General features: G+C 41.8%; 1 protein-coding gene across 7 annotated transcripts in view; it reads left to right on the plus strand.

Annotated features, from left to right (window-relative positions):
• EVA1A (eva-1 homolog A, regulator of programmed cell death) overlaps window positions 1–24,033 on the plus strand; it is a 77,634-nt gene that overhangs the window by 27,776 nt on the left and 25,825 nt on the right. For 2 of the 7 annotated variants that reach the window (XM_067704559.1, XM_067704555.1), the window contains 3 exons: window positions 12,980–13,102; window positions 21,158–21,276; window positions 22,466–22,637. In XM_067704559.1, the coding sequence (XP_067560660.1) occupies window positions 22,592–22,637 (46 nt within the window). In that variant the 5' untranslated portion in view covers window positions 12,980–13,102; window positions 21,158–21,276; window positions 22,466–22,591. Of the gene's footprint in view, window positions 1–11,169; window positions 11,203–12,979; window positions 13,103–21,157; window positions 21,277–21,348; window positions 22,205–22,465; window positions 22,638–24,033 lie in introns of those variants that run through there. The other 5 variants (XM_067704558.1, XM_067704557.1, XM_067704560.1 and 2 more) reach the window with 5 other exon arrangements.

Below are 24,033 nucleotides of genomic sequence, written 5' to 3' on the forward strand. Positions count from 1 at the left end.
GGTTGTAGATTTTTTGATGATAGGCATTCCGACCAGTGTGAGGTATAGTTCTGATTTGCATTTCTCTAATCATTAGTGATGTTGAGCATCTTTTCATGTGCTTTTTGGACATCTATATGTCTTCTTCTGAGAAATGTCTATTTAGATCTTCTCCCCAGTTTTTAACTGGGTTGTTTGTTTTTGATATGGAGCTGTATTACCTGTTTCTATATTTTGGAGATTAATCCCATGTTGGTTGCTTCATTTGAAAATATTTTCTCCCATTCTGAGGGTTGTCTTCATTTTGCTTATGGATTCCTTTGCAGTGCAAAAGCTTTTAAGTTTAATTAGGTCCATTGGTTTATTTTTGTTTTTATTTTCATTACTCTAGGAGGTGGATCAAAAAAGATCTTGCTGCAACTTATGTCATAGAGTGTTCTACCTATGTTTTCCTCTAAGAGTTTTATAATATCTGGCCTTGCATTTAGGTCTTTAATCCATTTTGAGCTTATTTTTGTGTATGGTATTAGGGAGTATTCTAATTTCATTCTTTTCCATGTAGCTGTCCTGTTTTCCCAGCACCACTTATTGAAGAGACTGTCTTTTCTCCATTGTATATTCTGGCCTCCTTTTTCATAGATTAGGTAACCATAGGTGCGTGGGTTTATCTCTGGACTTTCTATCCTGTTCCATTGATCTGTATTTCTGTTTTTGTGCCAGACCTTACAGTTTTGATGACTGTAGCTTTGTAGTACAGTCTGAAATCAGGGAGCCTGATTCCTCAGCTCCGTTTTTCTTTCTCAAGATCGCTTTGGCTACTTGGCATCTTTTGTGTTTCCATACAAATTGTAAAAATTTTTGTTCTAATTCTGTGAAAAATACTATCGGCCATTTGGTAAGGATTGCATTGAGTCTGTAGATTGCATTGGGTAGAATAGTCATTTTGACAATATTGATTCTTCCAATCTAAGAACATGGTATATCTCTCCATCTGTTTGTATCATCTTTGATTACTTTCATCAGTATCTTATAGTTTTCTAAGTATAGGTATTTTGCCCTCTCAGGTAGATTTATTCCTAGGTATTTTATCCTTTTTGATGCAATGGTAAATGGGATTTTTTCCTTAATTTCTCTTTCTGATCTTTTGTTGTGGTGTATAGGAATGCTAGAGATTTCTGTGTATTAATTTTTTATCCTGCAACTTTACCAAATTCACTGACAAGCTCTAGTAGTTTTCTGGTAGCATCTTTAGGATTTTCTATATATAGTATCGTGTCATCTGCAAACAGTGACAGTTTTACTTCTTCTTTTCCAGTTTGTATTCCTTTTATTTCTTTTTCTTCTCTGATTGCCATGGAAAGGACTTCCAAAACTATGTTGAATAAAAGTGGTGAGAGTGGACATCCTTGTCTTATTCCTGATCTTAGAGGAAATGCTTTCAGTTTTTCACCATTGAGAATGATGTTTGCTGTGGGTTTACCATATATGGCCTTTATTATTTTGAGGTAATTCCCTCTGTGCCCACTTTCTGGAGATTTTTTTTTTTTAACATAAATGGATGTTGAATTTTGTGTAAAGCTTTTTCTGCATCTATTGAGATGATCATATGGTTTTTATTCTTCAGTTTGTTCATGTGAGGTATCACATTGATTGATTTGCATGTACTGAAGAATCCTTGCATCCCTGGGATAAATTCCACTTGATCATGCTGTATTATCCTTTTAATGTGTGGTTAGCTTTGGTTTGCTAGTATTTTGTTGAGCATTTTTACATCTATGTTCATCAGTGATATTGGCGTGTAATTTTCTTCTTTTGTGATATCTCTGTCTGGTTTTAGTAACAGCGTGATGGTGGCCTCATAAATTAGCTTGGGAGTGTTCCTTCCTCTGCAATTTCTTTGGAAGAGTTTCGGAAGGATAGGTGTTATCTCTTCTCTAAATGTTTGATAGAATTCACCTGCGAAGCCATCTGGTCCTGGATTTTTGTTTGTTGGAAGTTGTTTTATTAACAGTTTCAGTTTCAGTACTTGTGGTTGATCTGTTCATATCTTCTATTTCTTCCTGGTTCAGTGTTGGAAGTTTGTACTCTTCTAAGAATTTGTCCATTTCTTCTAGGTTGTCCGTTTTATTGACATATAGTTGCTTGTATATAGTAGTCTCTTATGGTCCTTTGTATTTCTGTGGTGTCAGTTGTAACTTTTCCTTTTTATTTCTAATTTTATTGATTTGAGTCCTCTTTTTTTTTGATAAGTCTGGCTAAAGGTTAACAATTTTGTTTATCTTCTCAAAGAACCACCTTTTATTTTCATTGATCTTTTGTCTTGTTTTCTTTGTCTCTGTTTCATTTATTTCTGCTCTGATTTTTATGATTTAATTCCTTCTACCAACTTTGGGTTTTGTTCTTTTTCTCTGCTTTAGGTGTAAGGTTATGTTGTTTATTTGAGATTTTTCTTGTTTCTTGAGGTAAAGTTGTATTGCTATAAACTTCCCTCTTAGAACTGCTTTTGCTGTGGTGTCCCATAGGTTCTGTTTATTTTTAAAAATGAATTGGTTAATTCATTTTTGGCTGTGTTGGGTCTTTGTTGCTCACTTTCTCTGGTTGTGGCGAGCAGGGGCTATTCTTCATTGCAGTGTGTGAGCTTCTCATCGTGGTGGCTTCTCTTGTTGTGGAGCATGGGCTCTAGGCACGCAGGCTTCAGTAGTTGTAGCACGTGGGCTCAGTAGTTGTGGCTTGCAGACTCTAGTGTGCAGGCTCAGTAGTTGTGGCACATGGGCTTAGTTGCTCCATGGTACGTGGGATCTTCCCAGACCAGGGATCGAGCCCATATCCCCTGCATTGGCAAGCAGATTCTTAACCACTGTGCCACCAGGGAAGTCCCATGTCCCATAGGTTTTTAATTATGGTGTTTTCATTGTCATTTTTCTCTAGGTAATTTTGGATTTTCTCTTTGATTTCTTCAGCAATTCATTGGTTGTTTAGTAACATATTGTTTAGCCTCCATGTGTTTCTGTTTTTTACAGTTTTTTCCTGTAATTGATTTCTAATCTCATAGCATTGTGGTCAGAAAAGATGCTTGATATGATTTCAATTTTCTTAAATTTACCAAGGCTTGATTTGTGACCCAAGATGTGATCTGTCCTGGAGAATGTTTCGTGTGCACTTGAGAAAAAAATGTATTCTGCTGCTTTTGGATGGAATGTCTTATAAATATCAATTAAGTCCATCTGGTCTAATGTGTCATTTAAGGGTTGTGTTTCCTTCTTTGTTTTCTGTCTGGATGATCTGTCCTTTGGTGTAAGTGAGGGGTGAAAGTCCCCCACTGTTACTGTGTTACTGTTGACTTCCCCTTTTATGGCTGTTAGCAATTGCCTTATATATTCAGGTGATTCTATGTTGGGTGCATATATATTAGAATTGCTATGTCTTTTTCTTGCATTGAATTGCTATGCCTTTTTCTTGCATTGAACCCATTCAACCCTTGCACTGATCATTATGTCATGTCCTTCCTTGTCTCTTGTAACAGTCTTTATTTTAAAGTCTATTTTGTCCGAAATGAGTATTGCTACTCCAGCTTTCTTTTGATTTCCATTTGCATGGAATATCTTTTTCCATCCCCTCACTTTCAGTCTACATGTGTCCTTAGGTCTGAAGTGGGTCTCTTGTAGACAGCATATATACAGTTCTTATTGTTGTATCCATTCAGCGAGTCTGTGTCTTTTGGTTGGAGAATTTAATCCATTTACACTTAAGGTAATTATTGATATGCATATTACTATTGCCATTTTCTTAATTGTTTTAGGTTTGTTTTTGCAGGTCTTTTTTCTTCCCTTCCTCTTTTGTTCTTTGCTCTCTTCTCTTTTGGTTTGATGACCATCTTTAGTGCTGTGTTTGGGTTGCTTTTTCTTTTGTGTGTGTGTATCTGTTGTAGTTTTTTGGTTTGCATTTCCCATGAGTTTTTTTTTAATTAATTAATTAATTTATTTTTGGCTGTGTTGGGTCTTTGTTGCTGTACACGGGCTTTCTCTAGTTGCAGTGAGCAGGGGCTCGTCTTCATTGCAGTGCATGGGCTTCTCGTGGTGGCTTCTATTATTGCAGCGCACGGGCTTTAGGCACACGGGCTTCAGTAGTTGTGGCATGCAAGCTAAGTAGTTGTGGCTCATGGGCTGTAGAGCACAGGCTCAGTAGTTGTGGCACATAGGCTTAGTTGCTCTGTGGCATGTGGTATCTTCCCAGACCAGGACTCAAACCCATGTCCCCTCCATTGGCAGGCAGATTCTTAACCACTGTGCCACAAGGGAAGTCCCTCCCATGAGGTTTTGATATAGCAGTCTTTATTTATACAAGGTTGTTTTAAGTTGCTGGTCTCTTAATTTCAAATGCAGTTCCCATTTCCTGCATTTGTACTCTTGTCTTCTTACTGTTGCTGGTTTTGATATCATATTTGTGTATGGATGATTTCCTGCTGTTACTGTGTGTTTGCTTTTACCAGTGAGCTTTCCCATTTGTGATTTTCTTGTTTCTAGTTGTGGCCTCTTTTTTTTTTTCTTTACCTAGAGAAGTTACTGTATCATTCGTCATAAAGCTGGTTTGGTGGTCCTGAAGTCTCTTAGCTTTTACTTGTCTGTAAAGCTTTTGATTTCTCTGTTGAATCTGAATGAGAGCCTTGCTGGGTAGAGTATTCTTGGTTGTATTTTTTCCCTTTCATCACTTTAAATAAATTATGGCACTCCCTTCTGGCCTGCAGAGTTTCTGCTGAAAAGTCAGCTGATAACCTTATGGGGATTCCCTTATATGTTATTTGTTGCTTTTAATGTTTTGTCTTTGTATTTAATTTTTGTTAGTTTGATTACTATGTATCTCAGCATGTTTATCCTTGGGTTTATCCTGTATGGGACTGTCTACACTTCCTGGACTTGGGTGATTATTTCCTTTCCTATGTTAAGGAAGTTTTTGGCTATAATCTCTTCAAATATTTTCTCAGGCCCTTCTTTTTCTCTTCTTCCTTGGGACCCCTATAATTCAAATGTTGGTGTATTTAATGTTGTCCCAGAGGTCTCTGAGACAGTCCTCATTTCTTTTCATTCTTTTTTCTTCATTCTGTTCTGTGGCAGTGATTTCCACCATTGTATCTTCCTGCTCACTTATCCATTCTTCTGCCTCATTCTGCTATTGATTCCTTCTAGTGTATTCTTCATTTTAGTTATTGTATTGTTCCTCTCTGTTTGTTCTTTAGTTCTTCTAGGTCTTTCTTAAACATTTCTTGTATCTTCTTGATCCGTTCCTCCATTCTTTTTCTGAGATATTGGATCATCTTTACTATCATTACTCTGAATTCTTTTTCAGGTAGATTGCCTATCTTCTCTTCATTTAGTTGTTCTTGTAGGTTTTTACCTAGCTCCTTCATCTGCAACATATTCCTCTGTCATCTCGTTTTCTCTAACTTATGGTGTTGTGGTCTCCTTTCCACAGGTGGTAGGATCGTATTTCCTCTTGCTTCTGGTGTCTGCCTCCTGGTGGGTGAGTTTGGTCCAGGGGCTTGTGCAGGCTTTCTGGTGGGAGGGCCAGGTTCCTGCCTCTGTTGGGTGGAGCTGGGTCTTGTCCCTCTGGTGGGCTGGGCCATGTCAAGCAGTGTGTTTTGGTGTGTCTGTGAGCTTATTATGACTTTAGGCAGCCTGTCTGCTGATGGGTGGTGCTGTGTTCCTGTCCTGCTGGTTGTTTGGCCTGAGCTGTTCCAGCACTGGAGCCTGCAGGCTGTTGGGTGGAGCCAGGTGTTGGTGTCGAAATGGGGACCTCCAGGAGAGCACATGCCAATTCATATTCCCTGGGGCCTCTGCTACCAGTCCCCTTGCCACACGTTGAGCTACTGCCAATGCCTGGTTCCCCAGGAGGCCCTCCAAGACCCCTAGGTATAGGTGTATCCCAGGTTCCTATGGAGGTACTGCTTTGTGCTGACACCTTGTGTGTGCCCTCCAAGAGTGGAGTCTCTGTTTCCCCCAGCCCTGTGGAGCTCCTGCACTCAAGCCCTGCTGGCCTTCAAGGCTAAATGCTCTGGGAGTTCTCCCTCCTGATGCCAGACTGTCAGACTGTCTTGGAGAGCTATTTTTATATGGGAAGGTCCTTATGTAGCCTTCGTTGGTTAAATATATATATATATATTTTTCTTTTTTTGGTCCAAGGTCTGGTTTTAGTATGGATGACTGCCACCTCTTTCCTCAGTGTATGCTGGCTGTTATCCCCCTGAATAAGGGGTTTGACTGGTGTTTTCATGGCCAGAGCCTGCCCTGGATATGGAGTGCAGCCTCCCTTTTGCTCTGTGATGGTCACTGCCCTGTCAGGGGTGTGTTCTGCTCCCTACTTGTTGGAGTAGAGGACCCCAGATCTGTTTCTTAGCTGTGATTCTGATCTGTGGTGTGAGTTAGGTGGGATTGGAGCACTCCCACTGGGAGAGAATCCACTGAATATTCCTCCTCTGTAGCTGTTTACCTGTGAGTGTGCTCTGTTGTGTCCCCTTTCATTCATTGTGTGGGCACACACGGTACACTGTTGTTGGTACTGCTCTCTGTCCTACCTTAACTGTGGGTATGCTGTCAGTTGGCCCTGGTGACTCTCACGTGTTGTTTTCACCAGGCCACCATCACAGATCCACTGAGGTCATGTCTCAGGACTGCAGTAACTGTGTACCTGGACCTGCTATGGAGGCAGCTCAGACTCTGGCCTTGCCCATCCCCTGTATGTGCCCATAAAGCCCACAGGTCCTAAAGCCAGACCCGTCTCAGCTGCAGGAGCACTTGTCCATTTGGATGTTCTGCAGACACTGAATTTAGGAAGCTGTCTGTGGAGGTCTAACTCCGCAATTTGCACAGCCACAAGGAGAGATTTCAGCTCTTCTTTCTTAGTCACAGAACCCCTGGGGCTCAGCTTTTGTTTCAGCCCCACCTCTGAGTGTGGGCCACCCACCAGCCTCTGCTCCTGAGGCTGCCAGAGCACACTGAGCCTGTCAGGTGGGAGGGAGCCGAGGCAGCAATCTGGGTGAGTGGGCCGCCCAGGCGATTGGGGCGAGCAAGTTACCCAGGTGGGGTGGGTGCAAAGGAGGCAATGACCGGAGATGTGTGAGCCTGCTCTGGCGGGAGCCCCGCCTAGTGCCTGTGGAGGCAGGGCCCGCATGTGAGGAGAGAGACTGCAATGGCTGCCCTGCCCTTTGCACGTCACTCAACGATGGCGCTTTTCCTCTATCATGGTCTGGGCTTCCTCCAGGAGCATTCCAGGTTGCAAAGCTCCTCACTCCCGTCCCCGCAGGCTGTCTCCTCACAGCCAACAGCAGTCCCTTTCCCGGGTCTGCTCCCCAAACCCCACGTTTTAGCACCCAGCCCCCATCCACCCTGATGGACACATGTCTCAGGCTGGGGCATGCAGGGCTGTGGCATGGACCATTTGGGTAGGTTTCAGTCTGTCCTTCCTGCCACAGACCGGTTGCTGTGCTCTCCTCCAAGACTCCGAAGCTCCCCTTCTGTCCCAGGTGATCTCCCCACTGGTGAGGGGGCTTCCCCAGATGCATGAAGCTCTCCTCATCTTCAGCTCCCTTCTAGGGGTGCAGGTCCCATCCTGCTTCCTCTCCTCTTCCTTTTCCCTTCTTCTTTCTTTCATCCTACCTGGTTACATGGGGATTCTTCTTGCCCTTTTAGGTGTCTGAGGTGCTCTGCTAGTGTTCAGCAGGTGCTCTGTGAGAACTATTTCATTAGTAGATGTTTTCTTGATGCATTTGTGGGACAGATGAACTCCACGTCCTTCTACTCCTCCGCCGTCTTGATCCTTTGGATTGGCATGGATTTCTTTGAGTCTATCCTTTTGAGATTTGGTCAGCTTCTCATATCTGTAGATTTTTATCTCTTCCTAAATAGGGGGATTTTACAGCCATTATTTCTTTATTTTTTGAAACACTTTTTCATTTCTGCCTGTTTTTTTCCTCTCCTTGGATTCTAATGACACGAATGTTAGATCTTTTGTTATAGTCTCACAGGTCCCTAAGGCTCTGTTCAATTTTTTTTAATCTATTTTCTCCCTATTGCCCAACTGTGTAGGTTCTGTTGTACTACCTTCCAGTTCACTGATTCTTTCCTTTGTCCTTTCCACTCTACTTTTGATCTCATTTACTTAGTTTTTAATTTTGGTTATATTTTTCAATCCTAAAATTTTCATTTTTTTCTTTATATCTTCCATTTCTTTGCTAAGGCTTTCTATTTCTTTGCTGAGGCATTCCATTTTTTAAAATTCATTTCAAGCATATTCATCATTGCTATTAGAAGTGTTTTTTTTTTATCATGGCTGCTTTAGAATCCTTGTCAGATAATTATAACATCTCTGTCATCTTGGTGTTGGCATCTATTGACTGGCTTCTTATTACTGCTGGGTGAGAATGAGAGTTCCAGATCCCATGTGGCCTCCACTGTCATGATGTTGGTGACGGTGGGGCTTCTAACCACGGTGGTTGGTGAAAGTCCTGACCCTTCACTAGGCCTCCTATTACATTACTCCAGCAAGGAGGGAGAGGAGCTGGGTGGGGGTGAAGTCCAGGCTTCCTGTGTGTTCTCCACTGATACTGCCAGGAAGAGTGGCTCATTACCAGCTGTCTGGGATGAAAGTCCCCTTTCCCTACTTGGTCTTCTCTAATGCCACTCTGATGCAGACGTTGGGGTGTCTTCTTTTAGTCTCTCGAGGATGGAAGTCTATGCTCCCCACTCAGCCTTTGCTGTTATGGGTGTAAGCTGGGGCCACAGTTTTTCCTATGGTGTTTGGCTGGGGTAGAGTAGTTATTGTCTAAGAGTTTTCTGTCTTGCTAGACTGTCCCTTAACTGGTCTTTTGACTAGAGAACATGCATTTGGTGGTTTTTTGCTTTGTTTTCGTTTGTTTTGGTCTACACCTGTTAGGTTTGGTTTCTGGGTTGCCGACTTCTTCAGCAGCTTCATCCCCATTTTATTTCAGCCATCTTGGTTTCAGGTACTTTCATCCTTTACCTGGACTGTTGAGTTAACCCCTAGTGAGTCTTTCAGACTGTAACCTATAATCTCTGACTTCTCCAACATAGCCTCCGCTTCTGCCAGTGTTTTCTTCCTAGGAAGCAGAACTGACCATGTCACCCTTCTGTTAATACCATTGTTCATAAAATAAAATTCCATCTCCTTTGTAAGGCACTGCAGATCCTCCAAGGTCCAATTCCAACTTTGCCTTTCCATCTTTAATTTCTAGTAAATCCTTCTGCCTACTTTCTTGCTCTAGACATGCCATATACCTTCCCTCACATTATTCCTTTGTCTCTAGTACATTTCTTTACTCTGGGAAGTATGGTTTAGAAGTTAAAAGCACTAGAGATAGGCTGCCTGAGTTTAAATTCCATCTCCAATATTTTCTAGCTGAGTGATCTTGTATAGCACTACCTCTCTGTGCCTCAATTTTCCCATCTGAAAAATGGGAATAATAATAGCACAGGATTGTTATAAATTAATATTCTTAAATTAAATATTCTACATAAAGCATTGCCTGGTTACAGAGGAAGGTCCCCATAAATATGAGTTATTAGTATAATTTGTATTAAATTAATACTCAGTGCTTCAATTTAAATCTTACCTCTCTATGAAGTTTTTATGAGTTCTGCCCACTGCTCTCCCATTATTGGAATTAATTACTCTTTCCCATCTGCACCCACGCCACTTAACTTACATTGCTTTTATACTTCATTCTGTTTGCTTAGCTAGGTTGCAGATCTCTCTCACTAACCATGTTTGTTCATTTTTAGATTCATTCAGTCAATGGAAGCATTCACTATGAGTCAAACACTAGATCACAGAGGTGTCTAAGACATTGACTCATATCCATGACAGAATTTATTTTAAAGAACTTATGTGCTCAGGCACTGTGCTAGGCAGCATAAATGGAGAAGGATGGGACATTAGATCCCTAAGGATTGAATGATGGTAAAAAAAAAAAAATGGAGAGAGGAAGTATAAGTTTAGCAGGGAGGCTGAATAAAGGGAAGGTCATGTAAGGGTGAGGGCAGGACTTCCCTGTTGGTGCAGTGGTTAAGAATCCACCTGCCACTGCAGGGGACACGGGTTTGATCCCTGGTCTAGGAAGATCCCACATGTGGCAGAGCAACTAAGCCCATGTGCCACAACTACTGAGCCTGTGCTCTAGAGCCTGCAAGCCACAACTACTGAGCCCGCATGCTGCGACTACTGAAGCCTGCGCACCTAGAGCCCATGCTCCACAACAAGAGAAGCCACTGCAATGAGAAGCCTGCGCACCACAATGAAGAGTAGCCCCCACTCACCAGAGAAAGCTTGCACACAGCAACGAAGACACAACTCAGCCAAAAAAAAAAAAGTTTTTTTTTTAGAAAGGGTGAGGGCAATTAAGCAAGTTTATTGTGGATAAGACCAGCAAATTGAAAGAGAGAGATTTTGACAGTGATTAGGAAAGAATGAGAAAATGTTTGAAGGAGAAAGACATGTGTGTGTGTATACATACATATATGTGCACATATATGCATGTTTTTTGCATAAACACATCTTGTGTGTATATATGTAAATATATGACATATATACATACCTCTCTCTCTCTCTCACACACACACACACGGAGGAGGTGGGGGAGAGAAGGGAAGGAGAAAGGGAGAAACTGCAAGCTTGAGAGAGAATTATACACATATATAATCTCTCTTTCTCTCCTTCTCTCTCTGTCTTTCTGTGTGAATAATATATAGTAAAGTATATCTTTCTATCTGCCTACCTCTGTATAGATAGAGATGGAGATCAGTCAAACAAGAAAGGTAAAAGAAGGATGAATCACTGATGGAATGAAATCTTATAGGAAGGAGGAGGAAAAGATTTGATCAAAAGCACAGGTAAAACTCCCTTAGAGAAATGAGGGAGGAAGGTCAGGATCAGATGGAAGAGAAGGGAGTTACAGTTCATGTAAGCTGGCTGCTGTTTCCTCTGGGAAGATGGGAAGCACAAGAAGGCTGAGGATGGAGAAGGGGGCTAAAAGAAAGGGGTAGTGGTTTGGTACATTTTCTCTTGGAATTGAGAAAGGACAATGCAAGGGACTTAGAAGTTTTCCTACCAATATAAGGGCCTCACTGAGGGTGTAAACCAAACATTTACAATGGTGCTAATATGAATGATTTTTTTTTTCAGAAACACTTAGCCTTTGGACAAGAAAGCTGGCAGGTGAGGGTTACAGTGGTCTTGGGGTTAGGCCTGGGGATGGTGGGAGGGCAGCAGAAAGGTCCTGGTAAGAGCCAAGTGTAGTGTAGTTATAGTAGCCAGGCTGTGTAGAGAAAAGTGAATGGAGGATGAGACTTAACTGGGTGAGCTGGAGAGTATAAGAAGCTTGAGGAACCAGAGAGGTTGGAGAGCACATTTACTTTGACTGTAGCGATGAGGGTAGTAGGAAGACAGAAAGATCTGGTTGAAGAGTGGGATTTCTGAGTGTGAGTCATTCATCCAACAGTCACTGAACATCGGCTTTGTCCATTTACTGTGGGAGGCTCTAGGAACAAAGAGAAGAATGGAGACCAGGTGGTTCCTGCCCTTAAGGAGCTCACAGCCCAGACTTCAGAGGTGGTGCCTTTCTAAGTGAAAACTAAAGTCCAGGATATGCTCTTGGAAGTGGTTTACTGCAGTAGGTTGGAGGGGAGGGTTGGTGGAGCAAAGGAAGCCACACAGCTGGTAGGCTAGCGTGTTGGATGTGTCATCCACAGGAGTTTATCAGTCCTGTAGAGAAAGTCAGGGTTTCTCTCTGCTCAGTCATTTCTCCAGGGCCGTGTGTATCCTCTTACCATCCTCTGAGGTGGGAGCTATTTTTCTTTTCTTTTTTTTCTTTTTTGGCCATGCTGCGTGGCTTGTGGGATCTTAGTTCCCTGACCAGGGATCAAACCCGTGCCCCCACAGTGGAAGCACGAAGTCCTAACCGCTGGGGAAGGGAAGTCCCCAGGGAAGTCCCTGGGAGTTATTTTTCCTTTCAAGCTTTTGCATCTCAGACTCCATGTGACCACAATGAGGTCAGTCCTTGCATGGTTTTCTTTAGTGTAGAGTGGAGAGCGAGTGGGACTCAAAGAACTGATTCCATGCTTTGGTGCAATGAGTCTCTAAAGAACTACTGATCTTGTGCTTTTTTGCCCTTACCAGTAAAATGGAGATAGGAAGATGCCACAAATCCTTTGTGAGGCAGAGGCAGCTGGGATAAGTAAAGATGTAAATAAATAAGCAAAAGTCGGATGCTGCAGGAGCTGGTAGGAAGCAGTGATAATGAATGAGTGTGTATGCATGGAGCGAGGAGACTGCTTAGGGCTCCGGGACCTCTGTGACTGATTTCATTTTTTTTCTACACAATTCTAAATGAAACTGGCAACCTAAAGGAGCTGTGTATAATCTAGGTCTTTCAGAGACCCCTGGTGGCTTCTCTAGCTGGGTTGAACAGAGGCCTTGAGATTTCTCCATGGAAGATACAGGCTGTGGGAATCCACTTGGCAGCATGTCCAGGTTTTTTGTGCCCACAGAGCTGCATGAGACTTCATTTCATGGCCCATCTGGGCATTACTATCTGGAAACTAAATTTCCTCCCTTCCTCTTCCAGAGAGGCTGGCTTGCAAACTTCACTGATGAGGAGCCACACAGGAGCCGCTGTAGCTATTTTGTGGGTTTTGGCTGACAGAAGGGAAGAGGAAGCGTACATCTTTTGATTTCTTACCCTTAGCTTCCCTTTTTGCTCTGACCTTGGGAGATTGGTTTCTCTGGCTGTCTGGTTCAAATTCCAGATTAAACTCTGGCAGTGGGCTTTATCCTTTCAGGGAATGCTATTTCATATCTTCAGGGGTCCAGACAAAGACCACCAAGGTTTCTCTGCTAAGCAGTTCATAACAACACCAGGTCTAAGGCATGATGTGATCTCTCAGCCATGTGATGGCTCTCTGATATTTTTTATGCCATTTTTCTCTTCTTTCAGAGCCTGAGAAGCCAACTGAGGCCAACCAAGTTTCAGAACCTCTACTGTCTGGTACTAGCATCTCCAAGGATGAACCATTCTAACCAGATACTCCTCTACTCTTAAGAGTACACTTCTCCCCAGGTAGCTAAGGGGATAATAAGATTTTTTTGTTTTGTTTTTCGTTTTGTTTTTTAAGCTGTGCTGCGTGGCATGTGGGATCTTAGTTCCCTGACCGTTGATTGAACTGGCGCCCCCTGCATTGGAAGTGCAGAGTATTAACCAATGGACTACCAGGGAAGTCCTGATAATAAGACTTTTTTATGACCCTTTGCACACCGTGTGATGAGATGGTCATCTGCATGGTGGCTTATATACCAGGGATGTGCACTGCTGCTACTGAAATATAAGATGAAATGTACTATCACCAGGCATACTTCATTTTGTATATCCAGTGGTTACACTCAGTATAGGTGGGTAGACTCAAGGTTCCAGAGAATATGAATTTGCAGCACTGGGAAATAGGTTATCTCTAATATGGAAACCAGTGAAAATGGCATGCAATGCATGCAATTAGTCATTCAGTTTAAGAGATGGTGCTTATAAGCCAGCTTGTCATCTTCATCAGGAGGCCAGCATGTGTACAGGAAGACAAAATTCTGAGAGGTAGGTGATGGAAAGAAGCTGTCTCCTCAATTGTGCCACAGATTTTCAGTAATTAGGTGAAGGAGCTTTGGGTCATAGATGAAAAAAAGCTGTCAAAGAGTAAGAAGTATAAGAATTAGTAGGTGCTGTCCAAAGAAAGTATGCTGCAATTCTTGTTTACTGGCCCTAGAGTGTTCTCTACACATCATTTTCCCCTAGAACGGTGTGGGGTTAATCCAATGGATAATCACAGGGAGAAAACCCTGGCTTTGAAAATATATGGCTGCTTAGTTGTAATTCTGCCCTAGCCAAGATAATCCCCAGGGTCAACTTGTCTAGAAGAGAATCTGATCTAGATCTTATGCCAGGTGGCTCTCCAGTTATGAATTAATAAACTGGTATTGGTTGATGTTGTATTTTCTTTTTTCTTTCTTTTTTAAAAATAAATTTATTTATTTTATTTTTGCATTGGGTCTTCATTGCTGCACGTGGGGTTTCTCTACTTGCAGCAAGGGGGGCTACTCTTCATTGCGGTGCATGGGCTTCTCATTGCGGTGGCTTCTCTTGTTGTGGTGGCTTTCTGTTGCGGTGCCTTCTCTGTTGAGGTGCCTTCTCTGTTGCAGAGCACGGGCTCTAGGCATATGGGCTTCAGTAGTTGTGGCGCACAGGCTTAGTTGTTCCACGGCATGTGAGATCTTCCCGGACCAGGGCTTGAACCCGTGTCCCCTGCATTGGTAGGTGGATTCTTAACCACTGCGCCACCAGGGAAGTCCCCTGATGTTGTATTTTCTTGAGGGCTTGGTTGATGTGATTTGTTCTCCCAGAGTCTGTTTACTTCTGGTCATGGAACATTGAATTGGTGGCCCAGGGCTTGGACCTGTGGTGTTCTGAGCAAGGCCGCTAGGAGCTGCCAAGCAGACCTCTCTCTGACACCTTTCTTGCTGTAATGGTGATGTGCATGAGGTTCACAAACACTGAGAGTTTCTTAGGTTGATCAATGAGGTAATGATGTTTGTTCTAGAGCAGGGTTTCTCAACCTCAATGCATTAACATTTGGGGCCAGATAGTTCTTTGTTGTGGGGGTGCTGTTCTATACATTGTAGGATTTTAGCAGTATCCTTGCCTCCTACTAGATGCCAATATCAACCTCCACTGGAGTTGTGACAACCAACTGTACCCTGGGGAGCACACTGCCCAAGGTTGAGGATCATTATTTTAGGAACTAACCAGTGATAAGGGATTTCCTTGAGGACTAGAGCGTAAAATTTCACTTGTAGGTGGATGAGTTCTTCATGCCTCTTACCTTTATATTGGTTAAGTGTATTAGGGTTCTCCAGAGAAACAGAAACAGAAACATACATATTTTTTACATAAATATATAACAATAGATTATTATTATTATGAAGAATCGGCTCACATAATCATAGAGGTTGAGAAGTCCCATGATTTGCCATACACAACCTTGCAATATGGAGACACAGGAAAGCCAGTGGTGTAGTTCAGTCCAAGTCCAAAAGCCTGAAAACCAGGAGAGCGAATGGTGTAAATCTCAGTCTGAGGCCAGAGAATACAAGATGAGATGTGATGCTCCAACTCAGCAGTGAGGCAGGAAGAAAGAGGCAAGTTCGTCCTTCCTCTGCCTTTTGTTCTATTCAAGCTCTCAATGGATTGGGTAATGCCCATTCATATTGGGGAGGGCAATCTACTTTAGTTAGTCTACCTATTGCTAATCTAATCTGGAAACACCTTCATAGACACACCCAGACATAATGTTTAATCTGGACATCCCATGGCCAGTCATCAAATTAAGCATCATAGTAGGAGATGCAGAAATGTTTTAATTACAGGGCAAATCACCAGTGGAGAGTGTCTAGAACTACCTGGAGTAGTTTCATCACTATTAGTGGAGGGCTCAGGGAGTTTCGCTCTGGGAGTCATCACGTATCTAACTTCTGCAGACCTTGTCTCATTGGCAGCTGCCCTGAACAGAATCTCCTATGCTGAGTCCTGCCCTCTGTCTCAGTGTCCTCATGAAGGACTTGCCCTCCTACCCTAGATCAGATTTATAAAGGATGCATTAAGTGAAACTCCTCCTAAGCCTATGCTGTTATAATATCTGAGTGCTCAGGCTGAAGGGGATCACAGAAGTCAGGCAGAGCATTTTGCAAACTCTATTGGGCATCTTACAAAATGAGAGTCTGATTCCAAAGGTCTGGGTGCCCAGGATTATGCAGATCTAACAAGCTCCTAAGTGATGTCAATCCTGCTGGTCCTTGTACCATAATTTGAATAGTAAGAATCTAGGCCAGAGGGCTGCAGACTATGTATGGGTCCGTGGGCCAATCTGGGTCCACCACCTAGTTTTGAAAATAAGGTTTTATTGTAACACAGCCACATTCATTCTTTTGTGGTTGTTTGTGGTGGTTTTGACACCATGATGGCAAAAGCTGAGTAGTTGAGACAGAGAGCATATAGCCCTCAGAGCCCTTTCATAGTAAAGTTATAAATGTGTACTGACCCCCACTTTACGTTGACTTGTGCTACATGGACCATAGGGGGTTTTCCTGTTCACTCTGTAGGATGGCCCACCAGCAGTGGTTTTTCCTGACCGTCAGCCTGCCTTCTTTGTCCCCCTTTCTTTTACCTCTGGCTCCTGCAACCCTCTCCATTAGTGCCTGGGGCATGGAGAGACTTGCAGGAGGAATTTCTGTGCCACGGTTAAGCTTCCGTCTTGCATGTGGTCCTTTCATAGTCCTGAAGAAGTACCCTGCTTGGCACCCCACTCAGAGCCAGTCAGCCCTGGTGTCCTTTTAGTCTTCAAAGTGGCTCACTCTAAGACCTGTTCAGAAATACTCTCTGGGACTTCCTCATGCATACAAAGCTCATGCCTAATTGCTCTTTCTGTTTTTCAGCCAGCCAGAATTGACTGAGAACCTCCTTTCATCAGGCACCATGCTAGGTACCAGGGTAATAAGGACTTGTAAGAAGTCTCTTCAGTAAACCAATAATTCCAATTGCAATATCATAGGTGCAATATCAGAAAAATATTCTAATACTTTGATAGACAAAAAAAGAATCTGGAGGATTTGGAGCTTTACTGCATTAGACCTTTCTTTTTAAATAAAACATGAATTTTTATTAATTTTTACACAAACTCATTTTTGCATCCATTGACATGATATGTTTTTCCTCTTAATCTATAAATGTGATAGATTACAATTATTTACATTCAATGTTTTTATAAGTGAGATAATAACATCTTTTACTTAAAATTAAGCAATATCCATAATTTGATATAAATTAGAATTTTGTTGACTTCAATTTTTTAAATCAAAGTGTAGTTGATGTACAATATTCTGTAAATTACAGGTGTACAATATAGTGATTCACAGTTTGTTTGTTTTTTTAATGGAGAGCCAAGAGGTGTTAGTCTTTTCTTTTTTTTCTTTCTTTATTTTTTTAGACTTGATTTCTCTAGGCGTGCAGGCTTCAGTAATTGTGGCTCACGGGCTCTCAAGAGCAGGCTCAGTAGTTGTGGCTCATGGGCTTAGTTGCTCCATGGCACGTGGGATCTTCCTGGACCAGGGATTGAACCTGTGTCCTCTGAATTGGCAGGTGGATTCTTAACCACACTGCCACCAGGGAAGTCCCCACAGTTTTTAAAGGTTATACTCCATTTTTAATTATTATAAAATATCGGCTATATTCCCTGCATTGTACAAGATATCCTTGTAGCTTATTTTATACATAATAGTTTGTACTTCTGAATCCCCTACTGTATATTGCCCCTCCCCGCTTCCTCTCTCCACTGATGCACTAGTTTGTTCTCTATATCTGCAAGTCTTCTTTTTTGTTATATTCACTAGTTTGTTGTATTTTTTAGATTCCACATATAAGTGATATCATATAGTATTTTGACTTTAATTTTAATATCTCTATAATTCTGCTACCATTCCTATTAACTGAAAATCAATATTTGATTGCTGGATTCTCTAAAGAATCTTTAAAAATTAACCTTTAAAATTCATTGTTGTACCTCATCAACATCTTATATTTATTATTATTAATTTTAAAAATTGTGGTAAAATACATATAACATAAAATTTGCTATTTTAACCATTTTTAAGTGTACAGCTCAGTGGCATCAAGTACATTTACTTTGTTGTGCAACCATTATCATTATCCATGTCCAGAACACTTTTCATCTTGCAAAACTGAAACTTTGTACTCTGTACCAATTAAACAATCATTTCTTATTTCTCCCTTCTCCCAACCCCTGACAACCACCATTCTGCCTTCTGTCTATGAATTTGACTACTCTAGGTACTTCATATAAGTGGAATCATACCATATTTCTTCTTTTGTGACTGGCTTGCTTCACTTAGCATAATGTCCTCAAGGTTCATCCATGTTGTGCATGTGTCAGAATTTCACAGGTACATGTAAAAGTATGAGATTAGAACACTCCCTAACACCATACACAGAAATAAGCTTAAAATGGATTAAAGACCTAAATGTAAGGTCAGACACTATCAAACTCTTAGAGGAAAACTTAGGCAGAACACTCTATGACATAAATCACAGCAAGATCCTTTTTGACCCACCTCCTAGAGAAATGGAAATAAAAACAAAAATAAACAAATGAGACCTAATGAAACTTAAAAGCTTTTGCACAGCAAAGGAAACCATAAACAAGACCAAAAGACAACCCTCAGAATGCGAGAAAATATTTGCAAATGAAACAACTGACAAAGCATTACTCTCCAAAATTTACAAGCAGCTTATGCAGCTCAATAACAAAAAAACAAACAACCCAATCCAAAAATGGGCAGAAGACCTAAATAGACATTTCTCCAAAGAAGATATACAGATTGCCAACAAACACATGAAAGAATGCTCAACATCATTAATCATTAGAGAAATCAAATCAAAACTACAATGAGATATCATCTCACACCGGTCAGAATGGCCATCATCAAAAAATCTAGAAACAATAAATGCTGGAGAGGGTGTCGAGAAAAGGGAACACTCTTGCACTGCTGGTGGGAATGTGAATTGGTACAGCCACTATGGAGAACAGTATGGAGGTTCCTTAAAAAACTACAACAGAACGACCATACGACCCAGCAATCCCACTACTGGGCATATTCCCTGAGAAACCCATAATTCAAAAAGAGTCATGTACCACAATGTTCATTGCAGCTCTATTTACAATAGCCAGGAGATGGAAACAACCTAAGTGTCCATCATCGGATGAATGGATAAAGAAGATGTGGCACATATATACAATGGAATATTACTCAGCCATAAAAAGAAACGAAACTGAGTTATTTGTAGTGAGGTGGATGGACCTAGAGTCTGTCATACAGAATGAAGTAAGTCAGAAAGAGAAAGACAAATACTGTATGCGAACACATATATATGGAATCTAAGAAAAAAAAAATGTCATGAAGAACGTAGGGGTAAGATGGGAATAAAGACACAGACCTACTAGAGAATGGACTTGAGTATATGGGCAGGGGAAAGGGTGAGCTGTGACAAAGCGAGAGAGAGGCATGGACATATATACACTACCAAACATAAAATAGATAGCTAGTGGGAAGCAGCCGCATAGCACAGGGAGATCAGCTCGGTGCTTTGTGACCACCTGGAAGGGTGGAATAGGGAGGGTGGGAGGGAGGGAGATGCAAGAGGGAAGAGATATGGGAACATATGTATATGTATAACTGATTCACTTTGTTATAAAGCAGAAACTAACACACCATTGTAAAGCAATTATACTCCAATAAAGATGTTAAAAAAAAAAGGCTGTAATACTCCATTGTATGCATATACCACATTTTGTTTATCCATTTGTCTGTGGATGGACACTTTGATTGATTTATCTTTAGGCTGCCATAATAATGCTTCATCATAATTTGTGTACAAATATCTGTTCAAGTCCCTGCTTTCAATTCTTTTGGGTGTAGACCCAGAGGTGAATTGCTGAATCATATGGTAATTCTATTTTTAAGTTTTTGAGAAACTGCCACACTGTTTTCCATAGTGCCTCCACAATTTTACCTTCCCATCAACAGTACAAGGGTTCCTCTCCAATTCTCTCCAACACTTGCTATTTTCTGTTTTGTTTTGTGTTTTTTTGATAGTAGCCATCCTAATGGATGTGGGGTCGTATCTCATTGTGTTTTTGATTTGTGTTTCCCTAATGATTAGTGACGTTGAGCATCTTTTCATATGTTTATTGGCCATTCATGAATCTTCCTTGAAGAAAGGTCTATTCAAATCCTTTGCCCATTTTTTAATCAGGTTGTTTGTTTTTTGCTGTTGTTGTGTTGTAGGAGTTCTCTATAATCTAGATATTAATCCCTCATCAGATATATGATTTGCAAATATTTTCTCCCATTCCATTGGTTGCTTTTCACTCTGTTGATTGTATCCTTTGATGCACAGAAGTCTTAAGTTTTGATGTAGTCCAACTTATCTATTTTTATTTTGTTGCCTGTGCTTTTGGTGTCAAGTCCAAGAAATCATTTCCAAATCCAGTGTCATGAAGCTCTTCCTCCATGTTTTCTTCTAAGAGCTTTATAGTTTTAGCTCTTCCACTTAGGTCTTTTATCCATTTTTAATTTTTTTTTTAATATGGTGTAAGATAAGGGTTGAACTTCATTCTCTTGCATGTGGATATCCAGTTTTCTCAACAAGACTATTCTCTCCAAATTGAATGGTCTCTTGTTGAAAATAATTTAACCATATATGTAAGGTTTTATTTCTGGGCTCTCTGTTTTATTCCATTTATCCATATGCCTGTCTTTATGCAAGTACAACACTGTTTTGATTCCTGTAGCTTTGTAATACGTTTTGAAATGAGGAAGTGTGAGACTTCCAGCTTTGTTTTTTTTTATTAGGATTGTTTTAGTAATTTGGATTGCTTGATATTCCATATGAATTTTAGTATGGATTTTTCTATTTCTGAAAAAAAGGAAGTCTTTGGGATTTTGAGACTACAGTAGAACCTCTTACAGGAAACGTTAGCCAGGGAGGAGGGACATTTAGGCAAAAGGAAGGGCACAACCAAAAGCATGAAAAGATAAAAGCGTTTAGTGTATTTGGGGAACTGAAAGTAATCTGGTATTGTTGAAGCATTAGGCATACTTGTATCTCTGTGTATATGTGTAAGAGTGTAGACTTGGGTAGGAGATGAATTAAGAGCCAAAATAGAGGTCAGATATTGTGAAAGTGGATGTGTTTTGTGTTAAGAAGTTTAATGGGGATTAAACTTCTTAACATTAATGAAGGGTTGGACTTATGGAGTGAAGTGATCAGATTTGTACTTTATAAAAGATAACCCTGATGGTAAAAGTGGGTGCTAGATTGAATAGGAAGAGGTATTTGCAGAAGCATCAGATAGGAGACTGTTGGAAAACTCACAGAAATAAAATGATGAGACTTGCACTATAGTAGGATTAGTGGGGATAGAAAGGAGGGAATGGACCTGAAACAGCTTTGTCCTACTATATACTCAGAAATATTCCAGTGGCTTCACTCTCTTCCTAGGTCCTGAAGTCCTCAGACCTGCAGAGCAGTTTCTGAACTCAGGGTGGTGGTTCCAAGTCTTCACCTGTATCATCAGTTGTCACCTTTTAGGAACTCAAATGGCTGTTGAAGACTCAGAGGTACAGGGGTCCCTCAGCAATAGCTAGCCCGCTCCTCATCTGCCACTATCTGGGCCTCTGGCTGCTCCAAGGACCTTGTGTTTGTTTCTGTCCTACCTATGGGTTGGTCTGTCTTTTCTTGCTTTGGTCTTCCCTGAGCCCACTGGAATTCACCAAAGTGAGAGTTGTCTTATCTGTTGTGACCCATTCCATCCACCTATGGAATTGCAGCTCTCCAGGCCCTCTGAATGTGATCCATGTTACCAATGTCTGTGACCCACCTGAGAACCTGTTTCTTCTGAAAGGACTGGAACCTTCTGCTTCCCTAGCTTTCCCTAACCTGACATCCTTCCATACCCTGTGACTCAGTTCCCTGTCTTCAGATAGAGTGGCACTGAATAGGAGTCATTAAGATCTCTGCCAGTTGAAATCCTCAGCTCTCTGCTAGGGCTTCACTGAATGGGTAATGATAATGCTGGTTCTAAACAGCAGCAGCAGCTGGGGAAAGAATGTGCTCCCCAGCCAGAGGCTGAATACTGAATACTGAGATCCCAAGTTCCTGTTCTGAACCCTGATGATCAGTTCCTTTGATGGGCCGTTTGTGGCAGTGCATGTGTGTTTGGTTGGCCCATCACAGTCACAGGTGGAGTCATGGAGCTAGGGGCAGGTAGCAGCCTCGAGCTCCCAAGTTCTTGGGGGCATTTTAGAACAGGAACCACTTTGGGAGTTCTGAAATAGTCAGCTCTGACCCATTGCCAAGAATGCACATTTGGTGATACGTGGGATGAAGCAAGCTGATCAAAGTACACAAGTGCCATCAGTACAGGGGAAAGCAGAGCCAGGTGAAAAGCAGGCTGTGGCTTGGGGTAAAAATGCAGTGATTAAAGTGATGATGGACTGAACCTCATAGGCAAACCGGGAAGAATGCAATAAAAAGGATCAAGGAAAGGTGAGGGAGAAATGTTTAAATGGGAAATTGGGAGGAGATGGGGAAAGAGAAAGGAGAAAGGCCAGGAAAAACAGATTTAAGGAGTTGCTGCTTCTTTGAAAGCCAAGAAGCTGTTAGAGCAAAGAGTACAAGATCTCAGATCTTTGCAGCCCCCTGGCTGGGAAGGTTGGACTGGATTTTGTTCTTGAGCCCAGGCTACCTGGAGCACAGCCTCAGGAAATCAGAATGTGTTCTCATCACTCACTTTGTGTTCCCAAACAGAAGAGAAGAGAGGGAGGGTGGCCACCTTGATCCAGCTGAAGCATCTCCAGGAGGCCTTTTCTGGATGTCACATCGAGGCTGTCCTTCTACCACAACACGGAGCTGGTGATCCCCGAGTTCGTGGACATGGCTTTGCTCAGCAATATCCTAGAGGCCTATTCCTTTGTCTCAGGTAGTTGTTCAGTCTCAGCTGGGCCAGGTCTGAGGCCTGGGGCTGGGTAGAGCCATCTCCTGGGTGGCCATCTCTGGTCTTATACTCAGGAGAGAAATGCCTCTCATAACAGAGGGGCTCTGTGGTACTGAGTTTTGAGATGAAACGTTTTCTGGTTTGAAACTTAAGCTTTCTCTAATTTGGCAAATGGGGGGTTCTAAGAGCTTTATCTTGCTGAAAAATATTTGGTTTCCTTTTGGGCTCGGGTGAATGAAATAGCCTGGGGCTACTGTTGGCTTCTGTCATTAAGCATTTAACTCTGATATGTAAGGCCAGAATGAAGTATCCTCAGCCTGATTATTTCTATGCAGTGGTTCTCAACTCCTCCCAGGTTGTGTGTGTGTGTGTGTGTGTGTGTGTGTGCGTGTGTGTGTTTATGTGTAGTCTGTGTTTGGGGGGTTGTGTGAGAAGTTTGATAACCTTCTGGGAGACATGGAGACAGAAAGTATGTGAGTCTGGGAGAGTCTGATATTTGCTCCCTCCTTGGTTCACAGTTGTTTCTTTTAGAAAGATGGCTGACTTTCTCCTCAAGATCATTTCTTGAGAACAGGTGCTGTTCACATAAAAGGAGTCATTTAAATATACCCAATAAAGCTGAAATTTTAAAAAATACATGAAAATGCTGAATAGTTTGAATGACCAAATTGATTTTCTTCTGCTTGAGTGAGTTTTTAAGGTTTTGTTAGTTTGCTTTTCTTTATTTTATTTGGCCTTATGTCTATGTTTGTTGTATAAAAGGAAGGGACTGAGGTTCTGCTTAGGTTTCCCCTGGGGGACTGGTTTTACTTTCTAGTTCTCTGGTCAGGCTTGATATGTGGTGACCTCAGAGTTCAGGTGCAAAACCTGACACTTCTATTTACAATGGCAAATCTGAGCTAGGGCTGAGGATAAAGGCAGTTCATGGCTTTTTGTTGAGAGAGCATCTTGGATGACATGCAACCTGATTTTAGAAAGGAGGACTTCTCAGGAGCCTGGCTGGCTCCTTTGTGGTTGGCAAGATGCAGCATGTAGTCTTCACATGCCTCAAGTCCAGGGTTCTCTCTTTTCAGATCAGCAAAGGCTCAGGTCATCAGTCAGCTCCTCACCTCCCAAAGGAAGTTCAGTGCCTGGGGCCTCCTTACCTGGGCACCCACACATCAGAGAAATCTCAGTTCTGCCCATTCTTCTAGGCTATTCGGGAGAGAAAGGACACTGGAGCTAGAAAAGAGATGTTTGAAACTCTGGTATCATGTTTTCACAAGCAATTAAATTGATGATCTCCTCAGTTCTATAGTGAGGACACCCCAAAATGAAGTGGGGTGTGGCAGGGGGGGTCTGGAGTTTCCAGGCCTCAGATGACACTTGCAAATAAGCTGTT

The sequence above is a fragment of the Pseudorca crassidens genome, chromosome 14 (genome assembly GCF_039906515.1).
Source record: "Pseudorca crassidens isolate mPseCra1 chromosome 14, mPseCra1.hap1, whole genome shotgun sequence".
Taxonomy (NCBI): Eukaryota; Metazoa; Chordata; class Mammalia; order Artiodactyla; family Delphinidae; genus Pseudorca; species Pseudorca crassidens.